Source organism: Drosophila grimshawi, unplaced genomic scaffold (genome assembly GCF_018153295.1).
Source record: "Drosophila grimshawi isolate 15287-2541.00 unplaced genomic scaffold, ASM1815329v1 contig_1006, whole genome shotgun sequence".
In the NCBI taxonomy this organism is placed as follows: domain Eukaryota; kingdom Metazoa; phylum Arthropoda; class Insecta; order Diptera; family Drosophilidae; genus Drosophila; species Drosophila grimshawi.
The window spans coordinates 2392203-2417304 of NW_025062489.1; the positions used below are offsets into that span (position 1 = coordinate 2392203).

General features: G+C 40.1%; 1 protein-coding gene across 1 annotated transcript in view; it reads left to right on the forward strand.

The window, feature by feature from the left end:
* The first annotated feature begins 961 nt into the window (after positions 1-961).
* Positions 962-25102, forward strand: part of LOC6564692 (neurogenic locus Notch protein) — a 45291-nt gene continuing 21150 nt past the window's right edge. Inside the window, exons 1-2 of the mRNA XM_043216059.1 lie at positions 962-1181; positions 15930-16026. Coding sequence (XP_043071994.1) covers positions 1055-1181; positions 15930-16026 — 224 coding nt within the window. The 5' untranslated portion in view covers positions 962-1054. The remainder of the gene's footprint in view (positions 1182-15929; positions 16027-25102) is intronic.

Consider the following 25102-nt stretch of genomic DNA (forward strand, 5'->3'; position numbering starts at 1 on the left):
AAGAGAGCCGGTCGTTGTCGCTGTCTTTTTCGAGGGTTCAAGCAAGCGGCGCTCGTGAGCGCGGCTCAAAGTGTTGCGAGTCGTGAGACGAAACGGATATCGAGGCGGACAGTCTGCAGCAGTTGAAAATTGCAATTGCATGGGATTTCAATTAAATGCTATTTTGTTTTTTTTTTGAGTGCCTCCTCTCAATTGTGTATTTGTGTGTGTCTGTGTGTTGGTCTCTCTCTGTGTTAAGTGCAAAAGCAACGCAAATTTAACTCGCAACGCAGGCAAAAAAAACGAAACGAGACGAAAACAACTGCAACAAAAGCACGAGAGCAATTTGAAGAGGCAACAACAATATGGCGCTTAATGCCGCCGCATGCAAAAATTGCAGAATGCTGCGACTGCGGCGTATTAAATAAATATCGCTATCGCTATTGTTGTCCAAGTCCAAAAATATTCAATATTGTTTTTTTTTTTTTATTGTTTGTTGTTCCACCCCACCTGGTGTCTCTGTGCCTGTGTGTTCGTGTGCGTGTGAGAGCAATAAATCAAATAAATCAAAGCGAAAAGGAAAAGGAAAAAAGCCAAAATAAAAGCACAGAAGAAACAACAACGCGTGTCAGTGTGTGCGTGTATGTGTCTGTGCGTGTCCGTGCGTGTCCCCGTGTGTGAGAAGGAAGCAAAGCGCTGCTGTCTTTGTATTTATCTTTGGTCTCGTTGAATTCAAAGTTTGTTGCGGTTGCGCGTGGAAATGTCGCCGTCGTCCGCGTCGGCGTCAGCGTCGCTGCACACAACAAACGGCAACGCGCGGCACTTAATTGTTCTACTCGCCGCTGCTTGGCTGCAAAATACATAACACATAATAATACAAACAGCAAAAAACGAAAAAAAAAATAAGTTAAATAAAAAAAAACCACAGTCAAAGTGAGACAACAACAACAACAAAAACTGCACACGAAAATTACTACACATACAGCAGCAACAAAAACAACACCAACAACAGCAGCAGAGAGAAAAAATAGAAACTGAAAAGAAGCATAAAGCGCAAATCTTAAACTGGATTACAATGCAGTTGCAGCGCAGCAGACGTCGCTGTCGCGCACACACAATTTGGATTAACGAAATGCTAGCGGGCGTCGCGCTGCTGCTGCCGCTGCTGGCGCTAGCTACTTTCAGCAGCGCCCATGCAACGGGTAAGTGTAAAGATTGGCAAAGTACTCCCCAAAATAACAAGTCAAAAACAAAAAGCAAAGAATAATGAGAAAAATAAAACCACAATATTTTTGCATGCATTTTGATTGAGTCTGCATTTTCGTGTTCTGACTCGTTTCCCTTTCTATTTGTCTCCTCTCTTCCTTTTCGTTACGTTATTCGTGCTATTCGCTGTTTTGCGCGCTCCTGCCTGCCTGCCAGTTCGCCTGCTCGCCAGTTCGGACAGGTGGTCGCTCGCACGCTCTCTCCCTCTCGCATAGTTTGCTTTGCTCTCCCGCTCTCTGTGCTCTGTGCTCTCTCTCTCTCTCTCTCTCTCTCTCTCTCTCTCTCTCGCTCTCTCTTTCTGTACCGATCTGATTTCTGTCTGCTTTTCTACTGCGCACCTTTAACCGACCACTCACAATGGCAGTCGCAGCCTTTCGTTTCATACCATTTGGTTCCACTGCTTGTGTATACACATACATACATATGTATATACACATATGCCAGTTGACACTGTTATACATGCGCTCGCATATTTCTTTTGTCAACTTCCTGTGTGTTGTCACCCTCCCGCACCGCCAGCCCACCGCCTCTTCGCCCAATAATAATTAGGATCACTTGTCAAACTTTTGTACCCAACTATTTACACAGACACACACAACAAGGCGACGGAGAAAAAGAGCTTGAGTCTTGCAGACCTTAAGCCGGTCAAAAGACCAAAAAAAAAACAAAATAAAAAAGTATTTGCATATGGGCTCGGCTCTTGTCTAATCATTGTGTCAACAGTCTCTCGGCTCCGTTTCTTGTCCCTTACGTGTGTGGTGTGCATGTGCATCTGTATGTGCGTGTGTATTTAGGTGTATGTGTTGTTGTTGTTGTTAGTCTGTATTCACATTGCCTTAACATTTTTCAACTTTCTGAGAATTTAAAAAAAAACGCGTTCTTTTATCTGGAACCCATTGGATTACATATAGGAAATGAACTGCTATCGGAAATATTGTTGTTCAGCCGATCTTTTTATTAGTCATAAGTTATAGTACAATAAGTTAGATTGAATCCGTAACAATTTGCAACATCCTAAACCGACGCAAATCTAAAATTGTCAAATAGAAACGATAGTTGGGAAATAGAATTACAAAGCCATAGAGCTGTCTAACACTATATTCGAAGGGGTTACAATATCCAATTTTTACTCTAGTATCTTGTTCGCACTGAAAGTCTTTGAGAAGAATCTCTGATCATTCACTAAAATTGTTCAAAATCAAATTTCTACAAAATACCAATTTATGTCATTAAGTAACTGAATTATTTAATTGTATATAAATTAAATGCTAGTTTCGATATGAATAAACTAATTTCGCTCCTTCCCATTAAATAAGATACATTTTTGTTTTCTATGCTCGATATATATGATATGCATTCGTTGTGTATTCCATATGCCGCTTGCCTGCCTGCTGTATATAATTAAGGATAGATCTAACGGGGTCTTCGCATATGCGTGACTTCCAATCATTTTGCAAGAGAGCTGAAAAAGTCAAGAATTTATATTTTAGGGTACGCACAGGACAAGAGGATCAGCACAGGGATGGTGAGGAGAGGGAGGGAGAGAGAGAGAGAGAGAGAGAGAGTAGTCAAAACAGTGGTGGAGCAAAGCGGCGAAGAGTAGCAAACAACGCAAGCAGACAGGAAATACTCATGCATGGCAGGGGCATAGACAGAGACCAGGCTAAAACTGCAGGCACAGCGAGAATGCGCGACATTGAAACAACAACAACAAGAACGAGAAATACAAGCAGTACACATAAAAGAGAACTCCTCGAGAACTTGTTTTTAGCCTAGGTAGAGAGGTAAATATAACATACACACACACACGTACATCTATCTGTGTGCATGTATGCTTTAGCTTGGTCTTGTTCTCTCCCTCTCTCTTTCTGTGTCTGTTTGTGGTTGTTGCTGTCGTTGTTGTTCACCCGCTTTGACCTTATCCGTAATTTGATCCGAGTGCAAACAGTGAAAAGGACGCGCCTGTGCAATATGCTTAGGGGTTGCACTCCTGCCGACTGAGTTCCCGAGTCCCTTTCGCCTTGCTGCTGACAGCAGCTGTCGCTTTTTCTTCTTCGTCTTCTTCTACTTCCTCTTCCTCCTCTCTTCTTGTTGCGGTAATTCAGTAATGTGTAAAAAGGTGGTTGGTGCTGCTGATGCTGAAAAAACCGTTACAGCACCTGGGCTCCACATATGTGAGAGGGGAGCAGGGATGGACCCCGCCTGCTGCAGCTGGAATCTCAACTCTCAGTTGAATCCCTCACCCCCCACCAAATTAAACGAACGACAGCCAAACAGCTCTGAACTAGATCAAATTAGTAAACAACACAATAACCTAAACTACTCAATATTAAATCAGTCTTTGGTCTTTATTCAAATGTGAATTTGCAACTCCATGCAACTCCAACCCTTCCGATCACATCTCTAATGGAGACAGACCTCAAGTCCCTATTGACCCGGCTCTTTTTGTACTGATCAGAAATGTATGGAAATAAATAAGATATGATATGTATATACATATCTTTACAGCTTTACTTATAAGCGTTTTAGTGATTTCAGGGTACATGGTATAAGAGGAGTACTTGGATCAGGTCGCGGCTCAATGCCAGGGTGTAAATTATGGAAATGCATTGAAAATTGTTGTTATTGTCTGCTTAAATGTCAATACATATACATAAGCCTGCAAATAACGAATATATGTATGTGTAAACTGAATGGGAAAGTTGAGTCGCAGCTTTGTTTTTCCCAAGCTCTTGCTCCTCTGCTGATGGCTCTTGCCCTTCCCCTTGCAACTCCCTATTTCTTTTTTGTTTAGCAGCGCTAATTTGTGGCGACATTTAATGGGCCTGCCTTAATGGAGAGCGCAGCTAATATGCAAAATGTAAAAGTTAGTCAATATAGCAACACAAGCAGTGTGGTGCTTGCGACGGGGACGCGGTATTATGATATGATATATGTGTAGAGGAAACGAGTTTAGGAAGTAGAGCTAAGAGCGTCATCAATAATAACATGACGTTGAAAAGGAGTTGTTGCTGGTGGTGGTAGTGTCTTTATTATCAGTGTTGTCGAACACACAACATAATCACATTATTTTCCAACATTATTTGTGGTATAAGCCATCCAATTTTCAATAATCAGTCTTTTCTTATTGGTTTCACTGTATGCTCGACTCAAGCAAATCAAGGTTTCTGACTAACACAAAATTTTCAGTGGTTTGTGGTTTGAACCAATGTATAATTTAAGAAGTTCGTTTGTTTTATTGTTTTAGGTTGAATTCTTGGAATAATAAAGTTGAAACTGAGTCGAAAAATTGGTAGAAAAAAACACATTGCAGATTCACTTATCAAACTTAACATCCATCCTAATCCCAGCCAAAAAGTATGTAAGAGTTTAACTCGAAAAGAGTTGGAAAATTAAGATAAGTTCTGCATTACATATTCATCAATAAGAAGAGAAAACAGGCTGACATTTGGTGTGGTTATCGTTAAATGAAGTAGCTCAAAATGAGTGAGGCATAAGTGAAGTAAGTATTTGAAAGCTGTGGTAAATGTGTTAAGGCCATCGCGTTCAGTTAATTTGTTGATTTGTCGGCACATTCGTGAAGTGTCTGCAGGCGATGAATGTCGAAATGTGTGAAAGTCTTGCTGATGTTGTATTCTCTTTTTTGACACCCCAAGTCGCAGGCTCAACATGCTTATACATTATGCACATGCGGTGATTAGGGGTACGGGACACGGCCAAAGGGGGCACTTATCGTCCATTTGCTGTCACATTTATTAATTAATCGATGCCGAATTTTTGGCCAACTTTCTCAGCACTTGAGCGATTGGTAACTTAAGACTTAATTAAAAATACAAAAACAAAAAAAAAAAGTACATTAAAAAAAACGGATCGCCTGCTAATTTTCGGATGCGTAAAATCTGAAACAAATACGTGCAGCAGAGAATTGAGAGAGGTAGCATAAGAAAGCAGATACGAGCGAAAAAAATAAGCGATTTTCAAAAATGCAGCAGTTGGTCGAAACCAAAAAGGAGACAAGCCAACGATAAACAATTGTTCGCAGTGCCGCACATTAAATACCCTTAAGACCTGAATTTTTTTTATATTTTTGTGAGTTTATTGTATTAATCACTTGAAGTTGACAAATACCGTTGCATCTTCAAAATATCTTTCAAAACGGAAAAGGAGGCTAGTTATAAAAGACCGAAATGACAGATATCCGTCAACGATCTATGGTCAGATTTAACAATGGTATTGTGTAAACTGTAAACTTTGTATACTGATCAAGAATATGCAGTTTGGATTTGAACATTTATTTATTTAGATTCGATTTTAATTTGATAAGAATAACTTGAAATAAACTGATTTGAATATAATTTTCTCAAATTGAGCAATCTAATTTCGTTCTGAATACCCAATATACAAGGCAAGGGTATCGAAATGAGCAAAAACTCGTTTACAGGCCCGCTGCTTGCATATTGATCATGCTACTCTGTTACTTGATACCATCTTAAGAGAGACGAGATGATCATTATTATCATCATCATCGAGATGTTGTTGAAAAGTTGCAGAGCAGTTCCGTTTAGCAGGCGATCCTGTTTTTCTTTCGACAAAAAAAAACTCAGTAAGAGAGAGATAGAGAGAGACTGCTAAAGTTTTTTTTTTTTCATTAATATTTTTTTTTATATTTTTTTTTGGGCAGTCAGGTAGAATTTTGCTGCGCTCCGGAAATCACAGAGACTGTAAAATATTGTCGCTGCTTTGGCTTTCCCATAGGCCATGATGGTCTAAAAGCTGAAGACTCGATTGGACATATTGGACATTGCATAAACATGACTCTTTCTGTCATTGTTCCCATCATCATCAGCAGCAGCAATAACAACAAAAACAACAGCAGCAGCATCAAAGTTAAAGTTGCCTTGGCCATAGATGAGTTGGCCCGAACAACTTTCCAAGGCGGCTGCTGGGAAAATGCCTCAAATGGTTAGACAAAACTGTTTGGCATCAGTTGTTGGCTCTCTTAACTCTCGACGGCTGCTGCTGCTGTTGCTGCTGCATGCTTGCCCCGCTCAATTTGGCTTAAACTAATTATAAAAGCAGCCAGTTAGTTGTTCAGTTGGGCTTAAAGCGTAATTAAATCTCAAGAAAAAAATCAACGATTAGGCCAAAGCAGTTGCAGTCTGTTTATTGACTTTTAATGATGGCCAGGCGAATTAGTGCCCACCGCTTGCCTCCACAACTCTCACCCCACACCCCACTTTCCCCCTCCAGCTCCCACCGGTTGGCCAACAACAACAACTTGGTCTTCTACTTCTTGCCTGACTTGCTGCCTGTTTAATGAGTTTTCTTTATGGCCAGGGCGCAGCACACACACACACACACACACGTAATAAAGACACACACACAAACACACACAGTCAACACACAAAACCAACACACACACACTAGCATTTATTCTGCCTGCTACGCACTGACCGAACAAGTTTTTAGTTTTTTTTTCTTCCTCGTCTTCGGGTCTCGTTTTTTTTTTTATGTTTTCTGCTTTGTGTGTCTTATTCTTATAACCTAACCACTTCATGGCTTGGGCCCGGCTTGGGCTTGGGTCCAAAAAGGCTGACAACCTCGAGAACAAATGAACGGGGCAAAATTCAGCGCTCTCAGTTCAGTTCAGCTCAGCTCAGCTCAACAACAATTTTTTTTTCTTTTATAGATATTACCCAAAGTGTCTTGAGTCTTGTGTCTCGAGTCTTGGCCAGGGCCAGGCCCAAGCCCATGGGGTTTGCGTTGCACGCGATGTTAGAGCGGGACGGCAAGCAAAGCGCAGCATAACTGTTGCCTAGCTATATATTTCGCTTACTCTCGCGCACACGTTTCGACTTCATCCGTGTTGGACATAGAAATTCTTTCTAAGCTCTAACCAACATACAACAAAATGTGGCAAAAGCAAGAAGTCAGCGTGCCAGGCGCTCTCTCCAGCGCTTGAATGTGTATGTGTGCAATGACATTCATCGTTACACATACAAATATAAATGTATATATGTATGTATACTTGAACTACACTTGAACGATCGATGCAGCGCATATTGCTTAGAAACAAGTAGGCAACAATTTTGTTTTCGGATGTCTAAAGGCGCATTCGATAAGTAGATCAGCCCAAGATCAGCAAAGAAAGCCATTCACACTCAGATATACATATGGAGATTAGATAAAGAATGTGCAGATTGCGTTCGAACAGATAAAATAGTGTTGACTCAAGTATCTATATCTATGTATCTATATCTATGTATATGCATGCTGCAGTTGGCGTCTATCGATATCGGTCTCTCTAATATGATCAGATGCGGTGAGAGTAAGCAAAAGCTAAAATAAACCACATATGTATTTACATATGAACGATATGTAAGAGATCTAGTGAAAATAAACAATTCCCTGATATCCCTGTTATCAGCTCAAAGAGTTTGAAGGCATATATAAATATTTATAATTCTAAGTTGATTTTGAGACAATTGGTGTTTAACTCATTAAAAATAAAAACGAATGATTTAGTGGAGAGAGTTCGTGTCTGGGAAATGAAGTGAACTAAATTGGCATTTGGTAAATGATATACCAAAATTGGATGTTAATAAACTTTACATATACTTTTTCATAAGAGCTTCTGCCCTTTCTCACAATTTTAATAGATATGTTTATGAATGTTAATGACATTGTACAAATCCAAGGAAATAAAACTTCTCGACGTTAATGTAAAATAGTTTAGGAAAAAGTGAAGATTTAAATGTATATATACAAATGTGTGTATATTGCCATAAAGATCGCTACACAGAAAGCCCATTTTAATACAAAGGTTAACGATGTTTCTGTCTCTCGCTTATTTTGAGTATCTTTTGAATTAATTTTTGTAAGGGCCAAATGAGAGATAAGAAATGCATTCAAATGGCAGCTGTTCAACATAGTGATGATGTCAAACGCGTTGCAAGTGCTCAAAAAAGCTTCAAAAATCAAATCAAACTCTGATTTGCATTTTGAATGACAGTTAATGGCTAACAGAAGGCCCTTCGATCACTTAGCAAGCTGCTGTCAAACTCTCTTTCTCTCTCTCTGTCATGCTTGCTTTCGCTCTATGTCTTTCTTTTTGAGGGCAAGTTACAGGTGGCGCCACCGCGCTGCCACTTTTTGACGTTTAAATCTGGTTTTCGACAATTAGTAAAGAGACTTCAAATACAAAAGCTCTAAATCGTTGTATACTCTACGAAAGAGTGCGCTTGAAACAAGCCCAACTCTCCTTCAATTTCCAGGGTATAGAGCACTAGCAATCTGTTCTTCCAATTCAGCAGACGGCTGACCAAGTCGGAACTTTATTATACCCTGCTTGTTGAGTCTTTAGTGCGTACAGGGTATATAAACAAACTAAACTAAGCTAAACATTCACACGCTCTGGCATGTTTTTAATGTTGTCTTTCTTGCTGTTGTTGTTGTTGTCTGCCGGAAGTGTTAAATGCTTCACTTTATTTAAAGTACGCACAGCGACAATGACAGACAGAGAGACAGAGTGAAGACGAGAGAGAGTCAGAAGGAGAAAGGAAGAACATGGCATAATATCATTCATATGACACATTATTAATATGCTTTTTAAACTTCAACCCTTTTGAGTGTAGTTGTATATAGTTTTCGTTGTGTGTGTGTGTGTGTGTGTGTGTGAACGTTTGTGTGTGCGTCTGCGCAGCCATTGCGACTCCGTCGGCTTTGGCGCGCATTTGGACAACCTCATGAGGGTGTCTTCTATTACACTCTATCTCTCTTCTCTTTCTCTCTCTCTCTCTCTCTCTCTCTCTCTCTCTCTCTCTCTCTCTATCTCTCTCTATCTCTCTCACACACACACTCTCACTCTCTCTTGCTCCCTGCATTTATTGTTTATTCCCACGTTGCTCACCATTGCATAGTCTACGCTTCCCCCTCAATCTCTCCTCCTGCGTTCTATATTTTGTCAGGGGTTGCTATTGCGTGTTTGTGGGAGGAGGGAAGGGGGGTGGGGTGGGTTGTTGGGGGTGGGGTTTGTTGTGTTAATGTCCCTGCAGCGTGCAAAGTGTCGCATGTGTTCTCAAGTGCACTTCAATTACCCATCGAGGCCCGACCAAAACAGCTTACCAATCCTGCAGCTGGCTCATTTTAGTCGTTTGCTTTATCATAATGTTGTTGTTGCTGATGTTTTTGTTGTTGTTGTTGCGGTTATCATGCGCTCAATTACGTAGTAGCATTCGGTGAGGGTGCTTAGGGTAGGTCTGAAACACACACACACAGACACTAATATACCATATGTTTGTGAGATGCATAAGTGGCTCAGATACTTTCAAGACTAAACGATTTTGCATTTTTTTTAAGTATTCAAAGTATGGAAAATGTATAAAAGTAAATTAAATAACTAAGTCGGTTCAATGAGTTCTAGAGACCAATTTCGAAAAACTTTAAATGCCTTGAAAATGATTATTTCTAAACCATTCGTATTTCATATTATTTTAAAAGTGACTAGTATATTTGATTTAAACGTCGAATAATCTTCGCAATTATAATCGAATTTTCCTAAAAACTACTGTAGTTATTTTTAATGCACAAATCAAAGTCGAAATTTGTATTTGTGTTGAGTAAAATTTGATAAAACCAAATTTTGTTTATTTGTTCCATAATTTTACCACAGTCTATGGGCAGCCTTTTTGAAATATCTTACGCTAATCATTTTGTTTCGAAATCGGACAGAATGTACAAGAAACCTCTAACCACAAAACCACAACATCCTCTCAGCGTCGATACAATTACGAGTATTTCGAGTACTTCATCAGTACTGGCAGATAGTAGCCCCAGAGTCGACCCAAACGATTACCAACCGACTTGGATTGGGTGGAGTGAAGTGGGGTGGGGTTGAGGTTGGGGTAAATTGCATTTGAAGCGTCTTGGGCGGTTCTGTTATCTCTATCTCTCTCACTCTCCCTCCGTCCCTTGCTCTCTCGGTCGGTTTGACTGTGGCCTATTAATCTATCAGAGCTGAAGACGTTGCGACGCGTCGGGAATGCTATAGAAATGGAATCGAACGAGTGAGACCGCAAAAATGCCATGCTGTACGCTCGGCAACATGTAACCTCAAAAAAAGTAGTAAAGGGGGTGGAGGGGAAAACCAAAACAACAACAGCAACACTAAGTAAATAAATAAAAGAAAAAATTAAGCGAACCCGAATTGAAACGAACTGCACCGAAGCAGCATCGTAATGTTTATTCGTGTTTGTTGGGCGTTCGTTCGGTTCGGTTCCCACACTCGTTCGTTGTTCGTTGTTCGTTGTTCGATGTTCGGTTTTCATCGCTGTTCGTTTTACGATCTTTCTGTGCTGCACTTCGTCATTTCGTGTGTAGACCCCGTCGTCTCAGTGCCCACTTGGAGCGACTTTTTCATTAACACTTAACAATCTTTTCGCATTTGGCTGCCACATCTGCCCCATATGCACTCCTTTCCCCTCCACCGATCAAACCTTTTACAACGCTCACCGTTGTTGTTGTTGCTGTTGTAATTGTTGGTTACCGTGTGGTTTTTGTGTTCGTTTTCTATTTGCCACATTACACATTATTTATGGGGCGACTATTTATTTTTATTTAGCTTTTCATTGTTGTGGCTGCCACCTCCACGCATTAGCAGCCGCATCTTCCCCGTCTCCCCGTTGTCTCCTAATTTGAGATGAACACCCGATCACCGCCTCCGCAACAATTTGTCAGCACTTGTGAACAACGCCGTCTGTGAACATTTGAAGAACTCATTGGCTCAGTGCGACATAGTCTCCGAGCTTATCACAATCCAGAACAGAGAGAAGATGATGCACAGCAAGGAGAGCGTGAGGCAGAGTGGAGGAAAATGCATCATTTGCTGCGCAATTCGCCATCTGTAGTTTTATCAGCATACAAATAGCAAAAGCTGACAATCAGAGTTGATCCTCAGAGCTCAAAGCTACTGCTGCTGCGGCTCTGGAATGGGAGCCGTTCCAAGCGATCAGTCAAAGATCACTTAATAAACATTCAGTTCGAAAAGACATGCCCATTTCACAGTCAAAAACCGTACAGCAGCCTTATCTCAGATGAACTGAATACGATGATGACTGCAGATCGCAGATCATCATCATTTTGAGTTTACGTGGAAGTTTTAAATTCGAGTAACATACCAATTTCAATAGTTCCCTCGAATGAAAGTTGTTAATGCGATCAGTGTTCAGAGTATCAGTCAATACCTGGCAAAATAGCTAGAACACCAAGCAACCAGACTCAACTGCTGCAGTTGGCCTTAAGTACGTTCATTTAGTAGCAGCATTAACTTTAAATCGCTTACACAACATGATGAAATTCGTCTAAGCGCTCACGATAATTCTCGCCTCACATTTGAACATGTCGAAACATGCATATTTTATTTTTTTGTCCAACTGTTTTTTGCGCATAATTCTATTTTATATTTCGATAAAGCCTGAGAACTTGAACGTATCGAAGTTTCGCCAGTAGAGTTTGTGACGCGTTTTACTGTGGTTTAAGATTAAAGCTCTGAGATAATAATAATGTGTATGCTACACGAGTCTCAGCACGGAGTTTATATTGTGCATATTATATACATAGATAGATATATGCATATTGCAATATTGATTTGATTCTTTTAACCCCAATACAATGTCTTGCCAACGACGATTTTATTTTTAATATACGATATAAAGATAAAGTTAAAAAAATATATATTCATCAAAATATGCATAGCTCATTAGACTCGACTCAACTGTTCGGTAACGAATGTGTACTCTTGTCTCATTCATATACAGGTTATTTACAGGGTATAGATGTTTAATTGTCAATAAAGATGACTTGGCCAACAAACTGGGATATTGTTTTTAATATGCATTTTATTAGAATATTTAATTCAATACCACAATACCCCCTTCTCCCACCCACTCCTCACTCCACCTAATACATCAAATTTTGGTTATGTGGTTTACAGTTGGTTTCTTTTGATGTTTTGTTTTTTAAATAAATTGTACATTTTTAATTATTGCGGTTTGGATTTGTGCGGTTTTTTGATAGATTTATTTATATATATATATTATTTTGTATATATTATATTGTATATATATATATATATATATATATATTTATGTATATATATACATGTATATATAGTGCCTTTGCACGCTGGAGAAAAGCGTGAGAAATTTTTGGCCGTGGTTTTGTTTTTAGGTTGTAGTTTTTGTTATTGTTGCTTTTATGTTTTGTTTTTTGTTGCTATTTTACTTGTCGCTGTCGACGTTGTTTCTGTGTTTTGGTTTTTGCCTTTGTTTTAGTTTCAGTTTCGCCGCTGCTGCTGTTGCTTTTGTTGTTGTTGTTGTTCATTTTGTTGTTGCTACTGTTGCTTATTATGCTGATAGCGTTTTTGGGTGGCTTTTGTTGTTTGTTGTTTGCTCAAGCGCATGTCTGTGCTTGTCTACGTGTGTATGCCAGGAACGCAAAAATTTAAATTCGATAAGCGGCATTTATAACGGCCAGTGACATTTGTCTGCACCCTTTGCAACAGGCATACAAACACACACACACGCCACATAAACGGCACTTAAAATTAAAGTTAAAGTTATAACTGTCCGGACAACAAATCTGGCAATAAAAAACCAGCTTTCATAGTGTCTGAAATTCGATAAACGGACAAACAGACGGACGTGGCTAGATCGAGTCGGCTCAAGAATATATATATTCTATACCCATTTTCAGTGTTCAGGATCGTCATATATAAACTGTCTTATTAAATTTGTTGTGTTCCTATAGTTTGCGCTGTTAAACAAGATCTATTTTTAATAGATTACCTATTTTATTATACTTTAATACTAATTAAATTAAATTATTGTATATTAAGCTGATTAGTACTTAATTATTGTATGATGCAGTGCTGTACACCCCCCTCCCCCCCCACACACACACACATAGCCTCACCCCCTTCCCAGCTGACTTTTTAATTATAGTACAAGTTAAGTCTAGTTATGAGCAATTTCGTTGCAAGCTTCAAGCAACAATTTCGAGCAATTAACAAATAATTTGTCTAAACATCAGATGTGAGAGTGTGCACAGCACTTTACAGCAGGAGTGGGTGGGGTTGTGAAATGGTTAGTGGTGGAGGGGGTGGGGTGTTGTAATGAATTTACACGTTACACTTGCCTGCATCGGCAAGCGTCCGATTAAACGTTCGAAACAAGTGCGCCAACATATTTGTTGTTCATGTTCTTGTTGTTGTTGAGCGCTTTTCATTGTGCGGTAAATCACACGCAATAAAAAAAATAGTACCTGTGAAAAACAAAAAAAAAAAAAACAACAAAACTGCTAAAAGCGTTTCACGCTCTATCGATGAAGCGTTGAAATGGCCCAGAGAGCAGCCAGTTAATTCATTTAAGCCCAAACTGGCCACGCCCACAGCGGCAAACTATGCCAATTACAAAGCTGAAACCAAGACAAACAGAAAACTAGAAAAAAAAACAGTTGACAGCTTTTATTTTTTAGTCATGCAAATCAATTGCAGCTGGCCAAGTGAGTCACTAGCAAACCAGTGGGTGGGAGGGTTTGAGGCGAGGTAAATAGCAGTCAGAAATTAGATCGCAGTATCATATGAATATGGTTCTACACAGATGCTGAGATAAAAGAGCTATAAGAACAAAATCAAATAAATTCAAATGAAATAAATGCTTGAAATTCAAGTAGGAATGCTATAGTCGAGTGAACTCGAACTGCCTATGGCATACGGGAACTCACAATCCAACTTTGACGTCTGATGTATATAAATGAATATAAATACCTGATGGGATTAGGAGATGTGTCTTCTTTTGTATGTCACAGACTTTTGCACACCTTCAGCATACCTATTTTCATTATAATTTTCAGGGTATCATTAATAAAAGCTGCCAACAATAATTGTCGGCACTTAGTGCAATTTAAATTAAAGCTGAAGAACTTGTTCAAGTCTCACTTTTCAAGTGTAGTTTAGCAAGAAACTTTAAGCATGCTAAAAAAAATTTAAGAAAATATTCAATCAGACTTTATGATAATGATGCAAATAATATGCTCGACGTATTTGTTCTTTCTCTGAACTCAAGAGCCGCACCTCAACAAATACGAATAAAACATTTTCAGTGGTCTGAGTGTTTATTTTATTTGATTTTTTTATATATCTTTTTGCTGCACTAATTGAGGTCAATTAGTTGATACACACACACACACACACACTTAGGAGAGGCAGGCAACGCGCAGCTGGCGACACAATGTTGCAAAAAAAAAAAATAATAAAAATGAAGACAATCATCAATGTATAGCAACATATGTTGCTGACGACGGCTTGTTTTGTTTGCTGCTGTCTTTGCAATAAATTTCGCAATATTATGCATACGACGCGTATGACTCAGGCTTGAAATTTCGCTCAGCGTTGCATGTATGTGTATGTATGTGTGTTTGTTTGTGTTTGTACATATATGTTTTTATCAGGCCAAGATTTATGCCGGGTTGGTTTTTTTTTTGTTTTGTGTCTGTGCCATCGATCATTCAAATGTGAAATTTATGTTTACGTGTTCGCGACAATTTCGTGTTGCACATTTCGAATGCGAAGCGCGGCACACAGTCAGCGCTCATTGAAAACAGCAGAAAAAAAGGGTTGCTAATATCGCCACACATACATATGTATATGCCGAGGGTGATGGAGGGGGCTTTAAGTGCTGCTGCAACGTAGACTTTATTATATATAAACATATATATATATATATATATATACATTTTTTTTTGTCTCATTTTTTTCGTTTGACGCGTCACGAAGACAAAGCCATTTATTTATTATGCTGGGCAATCAAAACTTATTGTCGCCTATTGTCCCTTCCCCCGCTATCCCCCATCGCACCCTCCTCCCTCACCGCTGCCCCAGGTCTGTGCGTTCGACGTCGTGGCAGGAAATCGCCACACGCCCAATTAGCAAACATTGGGGCGCTTTGGCGCGCTTTGGCGCGCGGCGCGTTTGTTTAATTTGTGTGTGTGCCATTTTTACAATGAAAAATAAGCATATTACGAGCTTTGTCTTGCTTCTTCCTTTTTTTGCTTGCTTGCAAATGTCTTCTTTTTTTATTTTTGCTGCCCTCACTGGTTAGGTAGTTCAAGTGCAATGAACTTTAGTTACAACGTGGTTGATTTTATGGCGGTTGGTGTTCTGCAGCTGCTGCTTCTTTCTTTTTGTTGCGATTTACTTGTTGCTGCCCGTAACATGAAACTAGAGACTACCCCATCGTTAGCACCCTGTTTAAATAAGCTTGCAATCGGTTTTTAAACTTTAACTATTCATATAGTTTACATAGATGTTTTTGCATGTTTTTGTTCTTTCTTTAATTTCTAATTTATGTATCAATGTGAAAGTAATTGATTTTATAGAGATAGTTTTCTAATTATTGAAACATGCATTAAAATAATTTTGGATTGATTGAATCATCTTTTGATGTTGTTACATATTCATATTTATTATCTTTATTTTTTGAAATCATTTTTCAAAATTTTAGGCTGTTTTTAGCCCACATTAAATAAGCTACAATCAACTAGAACCAACTTAAACTATGTTCAGTTGCTATAATGTAAAATATAAAACCGAAATTTTAAATTATACCCATCTTGTCTTGCCATTACAGAAAGCAGCTCCTCCTCCCTGGCCATTTCCTGCACCACATTGGGCTGCAAGAATGGTGGCACATGCATCACCCAGACAAATGGAAAATCCTACTGCGCGTAAGTACAACTTGAACACATTCCCAACAAACAGCGCAAGTCGAAAAATAAAAATAAAATAAAAAACCCATGCGAAATCCAGTTTCTGGTTGCGGAAGGAAGTAATCATTAATTAGGGCCAGGTTACAATGTTCGTGGGCTCTGTCCCTCTCTCTTTGAGAAGAGGCCTGTCAATTTATGCAAATTAAAACCAGTCGGCGGCGTGAGTGTGGGGAAGGGGTGGGGTACGGGTTGAATGTCAAATATTTGCCATAAACTTGAATTGGTTTGCTTAATGATTAGCATACGGTTTTTTTTTTTTTTGGGCTACCGAATTGACAGCAGCAATTTGCATATGTCAATCAATTGGTCGACAGCAACGGCCACCGTTATACTAACGTATAATGTCGGTTCCAAGGACACGCAAAGAAACTCAAAAATTGAAATTGAGGCCTTCCATCATTTGTTGGCCTGAAGCACCATAAAATAAAAAAAAAAACATTACGACAAGAACTTAAATTCGGTTGAGACACGTCTATACCATGAGTTAAAGACCAAAAAAAGGAACAAGAAAAAACGACTATCTTCAAACCGGAGCTAAGTTGCCCACATCTGAATATCGCTATAAACCGTCGGATAGTTCCTGTGCCAGCGTCAGAATATATTGGTCCGCTGTGAATGGTTTGTTATCCAAATGTTGGGATTATGAAAACTGTTGAGCCTTATGCGGATAACTTGGCAAACGAGTGTTGTTCCTACAAGAACTCATATTTCGACCATAGGATATTTCCTAGTAATATGATCTGGCATAAAGAGGAAGTTTTATCAAGACCGTTTAAAAACTGAGCGACTAGTTTGCAAAGTAAAGGATAGTGATACTGATCGCATCGATTAGGTTAGTGATACTGATCAAGAATCTCCATACTTCAGACGCTATCGTCAGTGCCTTACAATGTTGACGACATAACTATAATTTTCTCTGCAAGGATGTTGGAAAAATCAGACACAAAAATTTTGAAAAAGAGCTGAAATTGAATTTTGTTCTTAAAATGCAAAGTCGACAAAGAGAGATTTCCCTGCGATGGATGAACGACAAACGAATATCGAACGAATGTCGACAAATGACAAGCGAATGTTGGCGAATGATGACGAACGACTACGGTTCGTGTGTTTGCTGGGTTTTTCTGATTTGTCCGCCATTTTCGCCCTTTCCGCTTAATTTTTGCTCTGGCAGTTGTAGCTGTCTCTTTTTTTTTTGTCTATTCTGTGGCATTGCATTTTTTTTTATTATATTTTACTTTTTGGTCTTTTTCGGTGTTTTCGTCATAAATCAAATGCGAATGCGGCCTCAAACAAATGGCACGTACGAAACGCATAACTTGAACTGAGTTATGATTTGAGGATGGCTGTGACGAGTCGAGCACTTACTTTACTCTGTTTTTTTTTTTTATGGAGTCTGTCAAAATTTAACGAGTCAACGAACATGGCATAATTAAAACTCGGTACGTGTAACCGACATGGACTCGCAAGCGGTACTCGAAAGAGTTCGTTTTAAAGATCGATTGCATTGTCAACGTAACTCTCGCACAATCACAGCTGTGATCAGGGATCTGTGAGCAGCGATCAGTGTGATCTGTGTGTGTGATCTACAGCACGATCGGGGGCGCTTTCATTGAGCGCATAATGGAGTAGATTGGAGTTGTAAGTAGTTCACTTGAGAGTCTGTCATTGCTTCGACACATGATCTTTAACATAAAACTGTGATCAAGAGAACATTAATTGACTATTTAACCTGTATAGGGCACTTTGTTCTCTCAACTCTCTTGGCTGCAGTAGCCACGGCAACTTCTACCTTTTCCACTCCTCGGCAACTGTTGTCTTGTCGACTATTTTGCTATCACTATCTTTAGCAGGCAATTACATAAAAGCGCTTAAGCTTTTAGTCCAAAAATGCGACCGTTATATATATATATATTTTTTGTTTTGCTGTCGTTGGTTTTACGACATTTTCTCTGGACTGACTAGGCGATCGTTGCTGATGATCAAGCCATGTGGCAGTACATTTTTGCCTCATTGCCTCGTCTTTGTCTCTTTTGGGCCTTGTGCGCAACTCAGACCGAGACTAACTCTAGCTCGGTTTCTGTTTCTGATCATCAACGGCACGATCAAGCCACAGACTTCATTCCAGTCTTTACATATGTAACTGATCTCTTCCACTCTCTCTCTCTCTCTCTCTCTCTCTCTCTCTCTCGCTTGTCTCTCTGTGTCTCCCTCTGTCTGAATGTGCGATAACATCGCTTGAACTTTGTCAGCCATTGAGTCGGAAACAGTAACTGTTGCCTAAGCTGAGCTTGAGCTATTAGAGGATCGCGCTCAGTCTGGCGCGTATGTATTTATACCCTTTCCTTAAAAAAAGTATTCTCATTTTGTCACGAAATGTGTTTTGAATTACAAATCAAAAACAAATTATAGTATACAAACAATACTGTGGCAACTTTCAGTCGGCTGATAAGCCGTTTGCTAAAGAAAGTTTAGAGGCGGCATCAGATGAGTGAAGGTATTTTTTTGGAAGTATATCTTGACAAACAATTAGTTGTGTTGTGCTAAAAGGCAAGGGTATTTAAATTTTGGCATATCATGCTTGGCTGTTGTTCCAGTTTTTATTATCTTTGCTGGCAGCTGTGGGGTACGTTTACCGCAGTTTGTCTTGATTTTCGAATTGGTGCAGAGCTCAATGATTATTTTGCAAATTTTGCAAATTTCTCGAGATTTTGCCAAACGGAGCACGGAGCACTGTGTTTATTTTTGGCCATTTACCGATCAGCTCGATACGATCAGAGCGACTCGGGCTCAGCTCTCTGAGTTTGTTGGTTGTTTGTTTAATTGACTTGATTGCCCGAGTTGATGGCCTGTGCAGGACACGACGCCGCGACGTTTGCAGATCTTACAGCCGTTTATGTCAGCGAGACGTTTGATTCGCTTTGATTGGCTCTTTTGCCCGTTTGCTTCTACAGCAACATAAAATCTCTAGCCATGTCAAATGTCATGTTCGAGTCCATTTTTGGGTTGGCATGGATCGCCCACAGAGATGGCCGCTCGCACAATTATGCACTTGAGTGAGACCGCAAGTCCCCCAGAACAATGAATTTGTTTGTGGCTCAATAAAAGTCGCTGCTGGCTGTTGTTCATCATCATCTGTTGCTTGCCATCAAATGTTTCGTCTATTATTTATCGATCTGTATTGTGTGGCCAGCTTTTTTTCCTTTTATATTTTTCATTTTTTTGTGTTTTACTTGCGGTTTATGACATGTTAATAAGCAGCTCCCACCACAAAAAAAAAAAACGGCTTTGAAAAAATGTGGACTTAGGCAACAAATGCGGCATATTGAAAACTTTGCTTTGAAGTACGAGCAATCAACAATCTCCAACAATCTGCCCAGAGAAGAGAAAAGAAACAAGAAAAAAGCTCAAACTGTGATGAGCTTGATGTTCATGTTGATGCTGCTGTTCATGAGTCATCGGCTGGCTAGCTGGCCATATAAATATTTGGCAACAGGAATTGTTGTTAATGTGAGCAGCATCCAAAAATATGTACGCTCAAACCATTTTCGATTTTTCTTTGATCAAAGGCAAAGACGCGTATCTCGAATACTATTTCGAGAGCATTTTCCATTAGAGCTATTGGAGTTGAAATTCAAAACTCTTTTTGACTGCAAGAAAAATTATCCGTGCACCGACGAAGAGCTTGAAGATAAAATAACAAATAAGCAACCGATCTCAATTATCAACTGGTGACTTTAAAAAGCTGTATTTTGTTTGGAAACTGGATGAACCGTTTATATTCGCATTCATTTCTTCCCAGCCATTTTAACGGATTAAGCCAGCATTATCAACCCAATCGTAGTGCCTGCAATTTGTGAAAAGTGCTTATCACAGTGAGGTTTACACAGTGACAGTTCACAAAAGCAAAATGTGTCTGGACTGAATTGCTGACCCGCAACAGGGCGAAAAGAATTTTGTTCGCTTAGTTTTCGTTTTGTTTTTTGTTGGGTTAAGCTCGAGGCAAGTTCGTTGCCTAAGTCTTTCGTTTTGTATTGTGCAGCGCTCAGTTCATTGTTTCATGCACAGCCAGACAGCCGACCAGCAAGAGGTAGAGAAAAGTGAAGTGTGTGTGTGTGTGTGTTTGTGTTTGTGTACTGCTTAATGCCCATGCTTGTATATTTCCATTTAATTTCATTTCCCCACACGACGAGCGGCGCAGCCGCAGCAGAAGAAGAATAACAACAACTTTGCTTTTTATTTCAACTCTCGGCTCACACGCTTTGCACTTGAAATGTTCTTTTTGGCTTTCCTTTGCCTCCGTATATATATATATATGTATAAATATATATATGTGTGTGTCTATGTATGTGTATATATACATATATGTATTATATGCTGCTTACCTGTCCCGCCGTCTTAGCCACGTCTCACCCAGCCTTGACTTATCTTGCTGCTGCTTACCTTTACCTGCTCTTTTGCCCTCCAAACAAAAAGTTAAAAATTTTCAAGCTCTGTGTGCAATTACTTTAATTAACTCATCATTAAGCACGACAGCAGCAAAACAGTCGGGTGCTGTTTGTGTATGTGAGAGTGTGTGTGTGTCTGTGTGCGTGTGTGCGCTTGTATCTAAAAAGCAAACAGATACAGGGCTGACCAAAGGAAATGACAATGAAAATGCCCAAGCACAAAAGTCAAAAGCAATCGCCGCGCTAATCTCTTAAGCGTCTTCGCTCAACACGGCAGCAGCAGTTTTTTATGGTCCAGTTACAGTTAGCAGACAGTCGAGAGAAGCTGCTGCTGCTGCTGCTGCTGCTGCTACTGATACTGCTGCTGCTGATGCTGCTACTGATGATGACACATTTAGAGAGCGTCAGCTGGCGGCCATTTTGTGGCGCATCCTTCGATTTTTATCAGCAGGGCCAAAGCAGCTTCAGGTCCCCAAGTTTCAGAGTAGCGAGTTTAAACTTGTTTGCAACCTGCTTTGATTGCTTTTCTGTGTTGCCGTTGATTTGTTATAGCAGCAGCAGCAGCAACAGCCGCAGCAGCAAAATCAACTCCTCCCCAGCAAGCCCCAGTTTTGGTCGCAGTTCAGTTTCAGCCCATTCCCAACAGCGTAGCGAATGTTTATTGTGCATTCCGCTTGCATTGTACATTCTTGCCTTATACAGCAACAGCAATGCCCATAAATTGTTGCTACACTACACACACACACACACACACACACCTGAACCGGAATAACCAATACGCGAACCCTTTTGCTCTTCATTTTGCGCGCCCTTTTTTGCGGCCAAGGCGTTGGCGTACAAAATTCCTTGTTGTGGATTTTTTTCGCAGTTTTTTTTATATTTTTTTTAAATTCATTTCAAGTTGCTTGATTTCATTTTATAGCGTTGCGCGTTGCAGTCTCTCTTTCGCTCAGTCTCTCACTCTCTGTCTCTTGTCAAATTAAAACGTTTTATTGAAACTCAATTATCGTATATTGCGCATTCTCACGACTCACGCGACGAACGAAACGAAACGACATGAGACGAGACGAGACGAACAAGAGAAGGCGGAGATGAAGGTGGAGTAGTTAAGGGAGCTGCAACTGCGCCACACCAAAAAAATTAATTATGACTCTGAACTGCGGAGTCAAAGTTTCAGCGGCGCTGTCTGACAGAGGCGCATTGTATTGCATTTCATAAATCTAGCATTGTTTTGGGCCATGTCATAACAAGCCAAACAGATAGACAGACAGACAGACAGACTTCCATGTGAGCTGATGATGATGACAGCTGCCATAATTCCCATGCCCTGTCATATTATGACCATGTTGCAGTCTCTATTTTTTTTTTGTGGTTTATTGCACTGCTCTGTCATTTTTTGTAATGGGTTGCCGAGAGTTAGTGTTTTTTTTTTAATTGGTGCAACAAAAATATGTGAATAGCTACAAGAACCATATATCATTTTAATGAGGTACTCCCTGAAGAAATTAAAATTAGTACAAAAAAATATATTCACATATACTTAGATGGATAAAACCTTCTTGTTTTTACTTTCACAATCGATTTTAAACAAGAATTGAAAGCTATATTTAATAATATTATTGATAAGTTTTTTATAGTTTACTTTTGATATCTTAACAATCAGAATAATTGCAACATTTTTATATTTTAATTAACTAGCTTGCTTTGGGATTATTTAGCTGGCAACAATGTTGCGCAACATGCCAAGTGTGTTGACGCATTGATGTATTGTAAACAAAGGTCGCTGCTGCTGTCGAATACTACCTGTAAGGCATTTGACGAGCCCGGTGCCAGTAAAATATGCATTTTTCTTTTCATTTTTTTTTTTTTTACCTGCGCATGCGCAGCAGACAAAAGCAAACGAAACGAAATGAAAACGCACAGCTGAAAATGCGGCATGGCATGTAGATGGATAGATAGATGGATGGATAGATAGATGAATGGCTGAATGGATAGACAGCTCGCAAAGCGGAAAGAAATTTGGTGTAAAATTTGTTGCTGAGCCGTCGGGTCACGCATTTGTCGGTCGTCGGAAAAAAAACAACAAAAAAAAACGGGTCCGGTTCTCTGCTCTGCCCAAAGCTGAAGTTATAGCCATATAGCCAAGAGCTGAACTCAGCTGCTAAGCAAATACCGATGAGTACATATGTACATACATAAATACATACATACATACATATATACATAAATGCCTGGGGTGAAATGCAGAGGCAAATAGAGTTAGACACATAGACATACATAGAGCAAGAGCGGGAGCAAGAGATAGAGATAGCCTGACATGAGGCAACAGAGGAATAGTGACTCAAAATGGCACATTGACATAGTACGACAATAGAGTCGACTCAGCTCTGCTTCTGTTATTATTGTTGTTGTTTTTGTTGTTGTCTGGTGCATGTTGCACCTGCCCAGTTTTTGGTGCTATCCGTCTGTCCACCCCGCTATGCACCGCTATTCCCTGCACAGACATTGTTGGCTTTTCACGTGAAAAACATGCACAACAGCCATGGCATGTTTGTAATGTGAGAAGTGTGCGCTGTTTACTCAAAATAAAAAAACAACAAAAAGCAATAACCACTACTTAAAAAACATAACCGAACAGAACACAAACCGCGCGAAAGTCAAGAAAAAGCATCTTAGATGTGTTTCGCGAGACATTGGTTGGACCTTCTGGTGACATATTCCATTTTTTGGCTAGAAAACAGAGCCTTCACATTATACGATTCACTTTTCAGATTCATACTTGACAAGCAAGTGAAATACAGATCCAATTCATAGATAGAGATGAGATTATATTCGTTGCACTCTCGAACTGGATTTATATATACATAAAAAATAATACAAAATAAATATAAAAAAAACTAAAATTTTGTGATTAGAGACAGTTTTTGATTATTAGCTAAATGTGAACCCTAGTTTCGACATTGATTGATGACCCATGATTCTATGGAGCTGAACGAATGCTAATCTGAATTTGAATCTGAATCGGAAATTGTACTGAATTAGACAACAAAGTGTTGCAACTGTTTTGATAACCACATGTAGCGTAGATAGCCCAGCTAGCTTGATTAGTATAGTGAATGATCTTTGTCTGGCACTGAATGAATGACGTTGTCTTGTTTTGGCAACAATGCAGCAAATGCACTAAATGCAAAAGGATCAGCAGTTCGGCTTGTGATGAACGATTGCACAAAGCACGCACTTGTCACACAAGCTGCAGCAGCAGCGGCCAATGTTGCAGCTCATCAGTGCAGTTAAGGGTCGGATAGCGGAGGCTGCAGCAGCAACAGTTCGCCGCAAAGATCAATATCATGCTGTGGCAGCATCAGCCTGATTGCTTGCCTTTTTAGCCAAATAAAAAGGAAATTATGCTTTAATTGGGCACTTTTGTCAACGAGCCAAGTCAGGCCAGGCCAAAGTCAAGTCGAGTCGAGTGGAGTGGAACGGAGTCGATTGGCTCTAGAGCAAGCCGATCCGAACCGAGCCTTTAATTGCAGCTACTTGGCTGAGACTCAGCAGCCGTTGCGACGGCAGGCTCTCGAGCACATTGACAGCGATGCTAGCTGGGCGATAAGCATTTTTCGGCACTGCCTCAGTTCCTCGAGCTTCTCAATAGAGTTCCCCCAGGCTCTCCGGCATATACATGCGCATAGACATAGTAGTAGTAGTTGGAGGTAGTAGTCGATCTTGATATGTGTTGGTTCAGTGGAAAACGTCGCCAGCTGCCGAGCGTCGCGACGGTTGGCGGTTGGCGGTTAGCGTGTGAATTGCATTGCTCTGCAGAAATTAGATACCAAGAGACAGCATTACAACAGCAGCAGCAGCAGCAACAAGAGACAGGGAAGCGGGCAGGCAGGCAGGCAGTCAGCTAACTAGGCGTTGTACTTGCACACATTGAGTTAGATCTGCAGCTGGCATGGTGGAAGCCATAGTCCATGGACCAGAGACCATAGACCAGAGCAGAGATGACTGATCATCGGGCAAAGACATTAAATCATCTTCTGGTTATGGATACCGACTTACCTCTGTTGCACTGCTGCACATTCGATAGCCTCCAGTTGTTACTGCTGCTGCGACTGATGCGGCTGCTGCTGCCGCTGCCGCTGCCGCTGCTGCTGCTGCTGCTGCTGCTGCGGTTACGCTCGTGAGAAGCTGTGACTGAAGCTTTATAAAGTTATGATTACACACATTTCTCTCTCTCTCTCTCTCTGCCTCTCTCCCTCTCTCTCGCGCGTTTCTCGACCGCAAATTGAAATCGCCAGCGACAGCGATTGAGACTACTGAACGAACATGCCAAATGCATTTTTCTCACACAACGCAAACATTTTTGTTGTTATTTGTTGTGTGTGCGGCGCAGATATCATAAAGATCGTGATGTTGATTTGTGATTTGTGATTTGTGATTTGATGTGAACGTGACGTTACAGGTTATTAGAAAAAAGTCACCACACACCGAAAAACTATTGTTCCTGTGCATAGATTGCCTGATTTGAAAAATATACTCACCGCATTGTCAGATAAATGTTGCTGTAATTACATGCGAAACACACCACA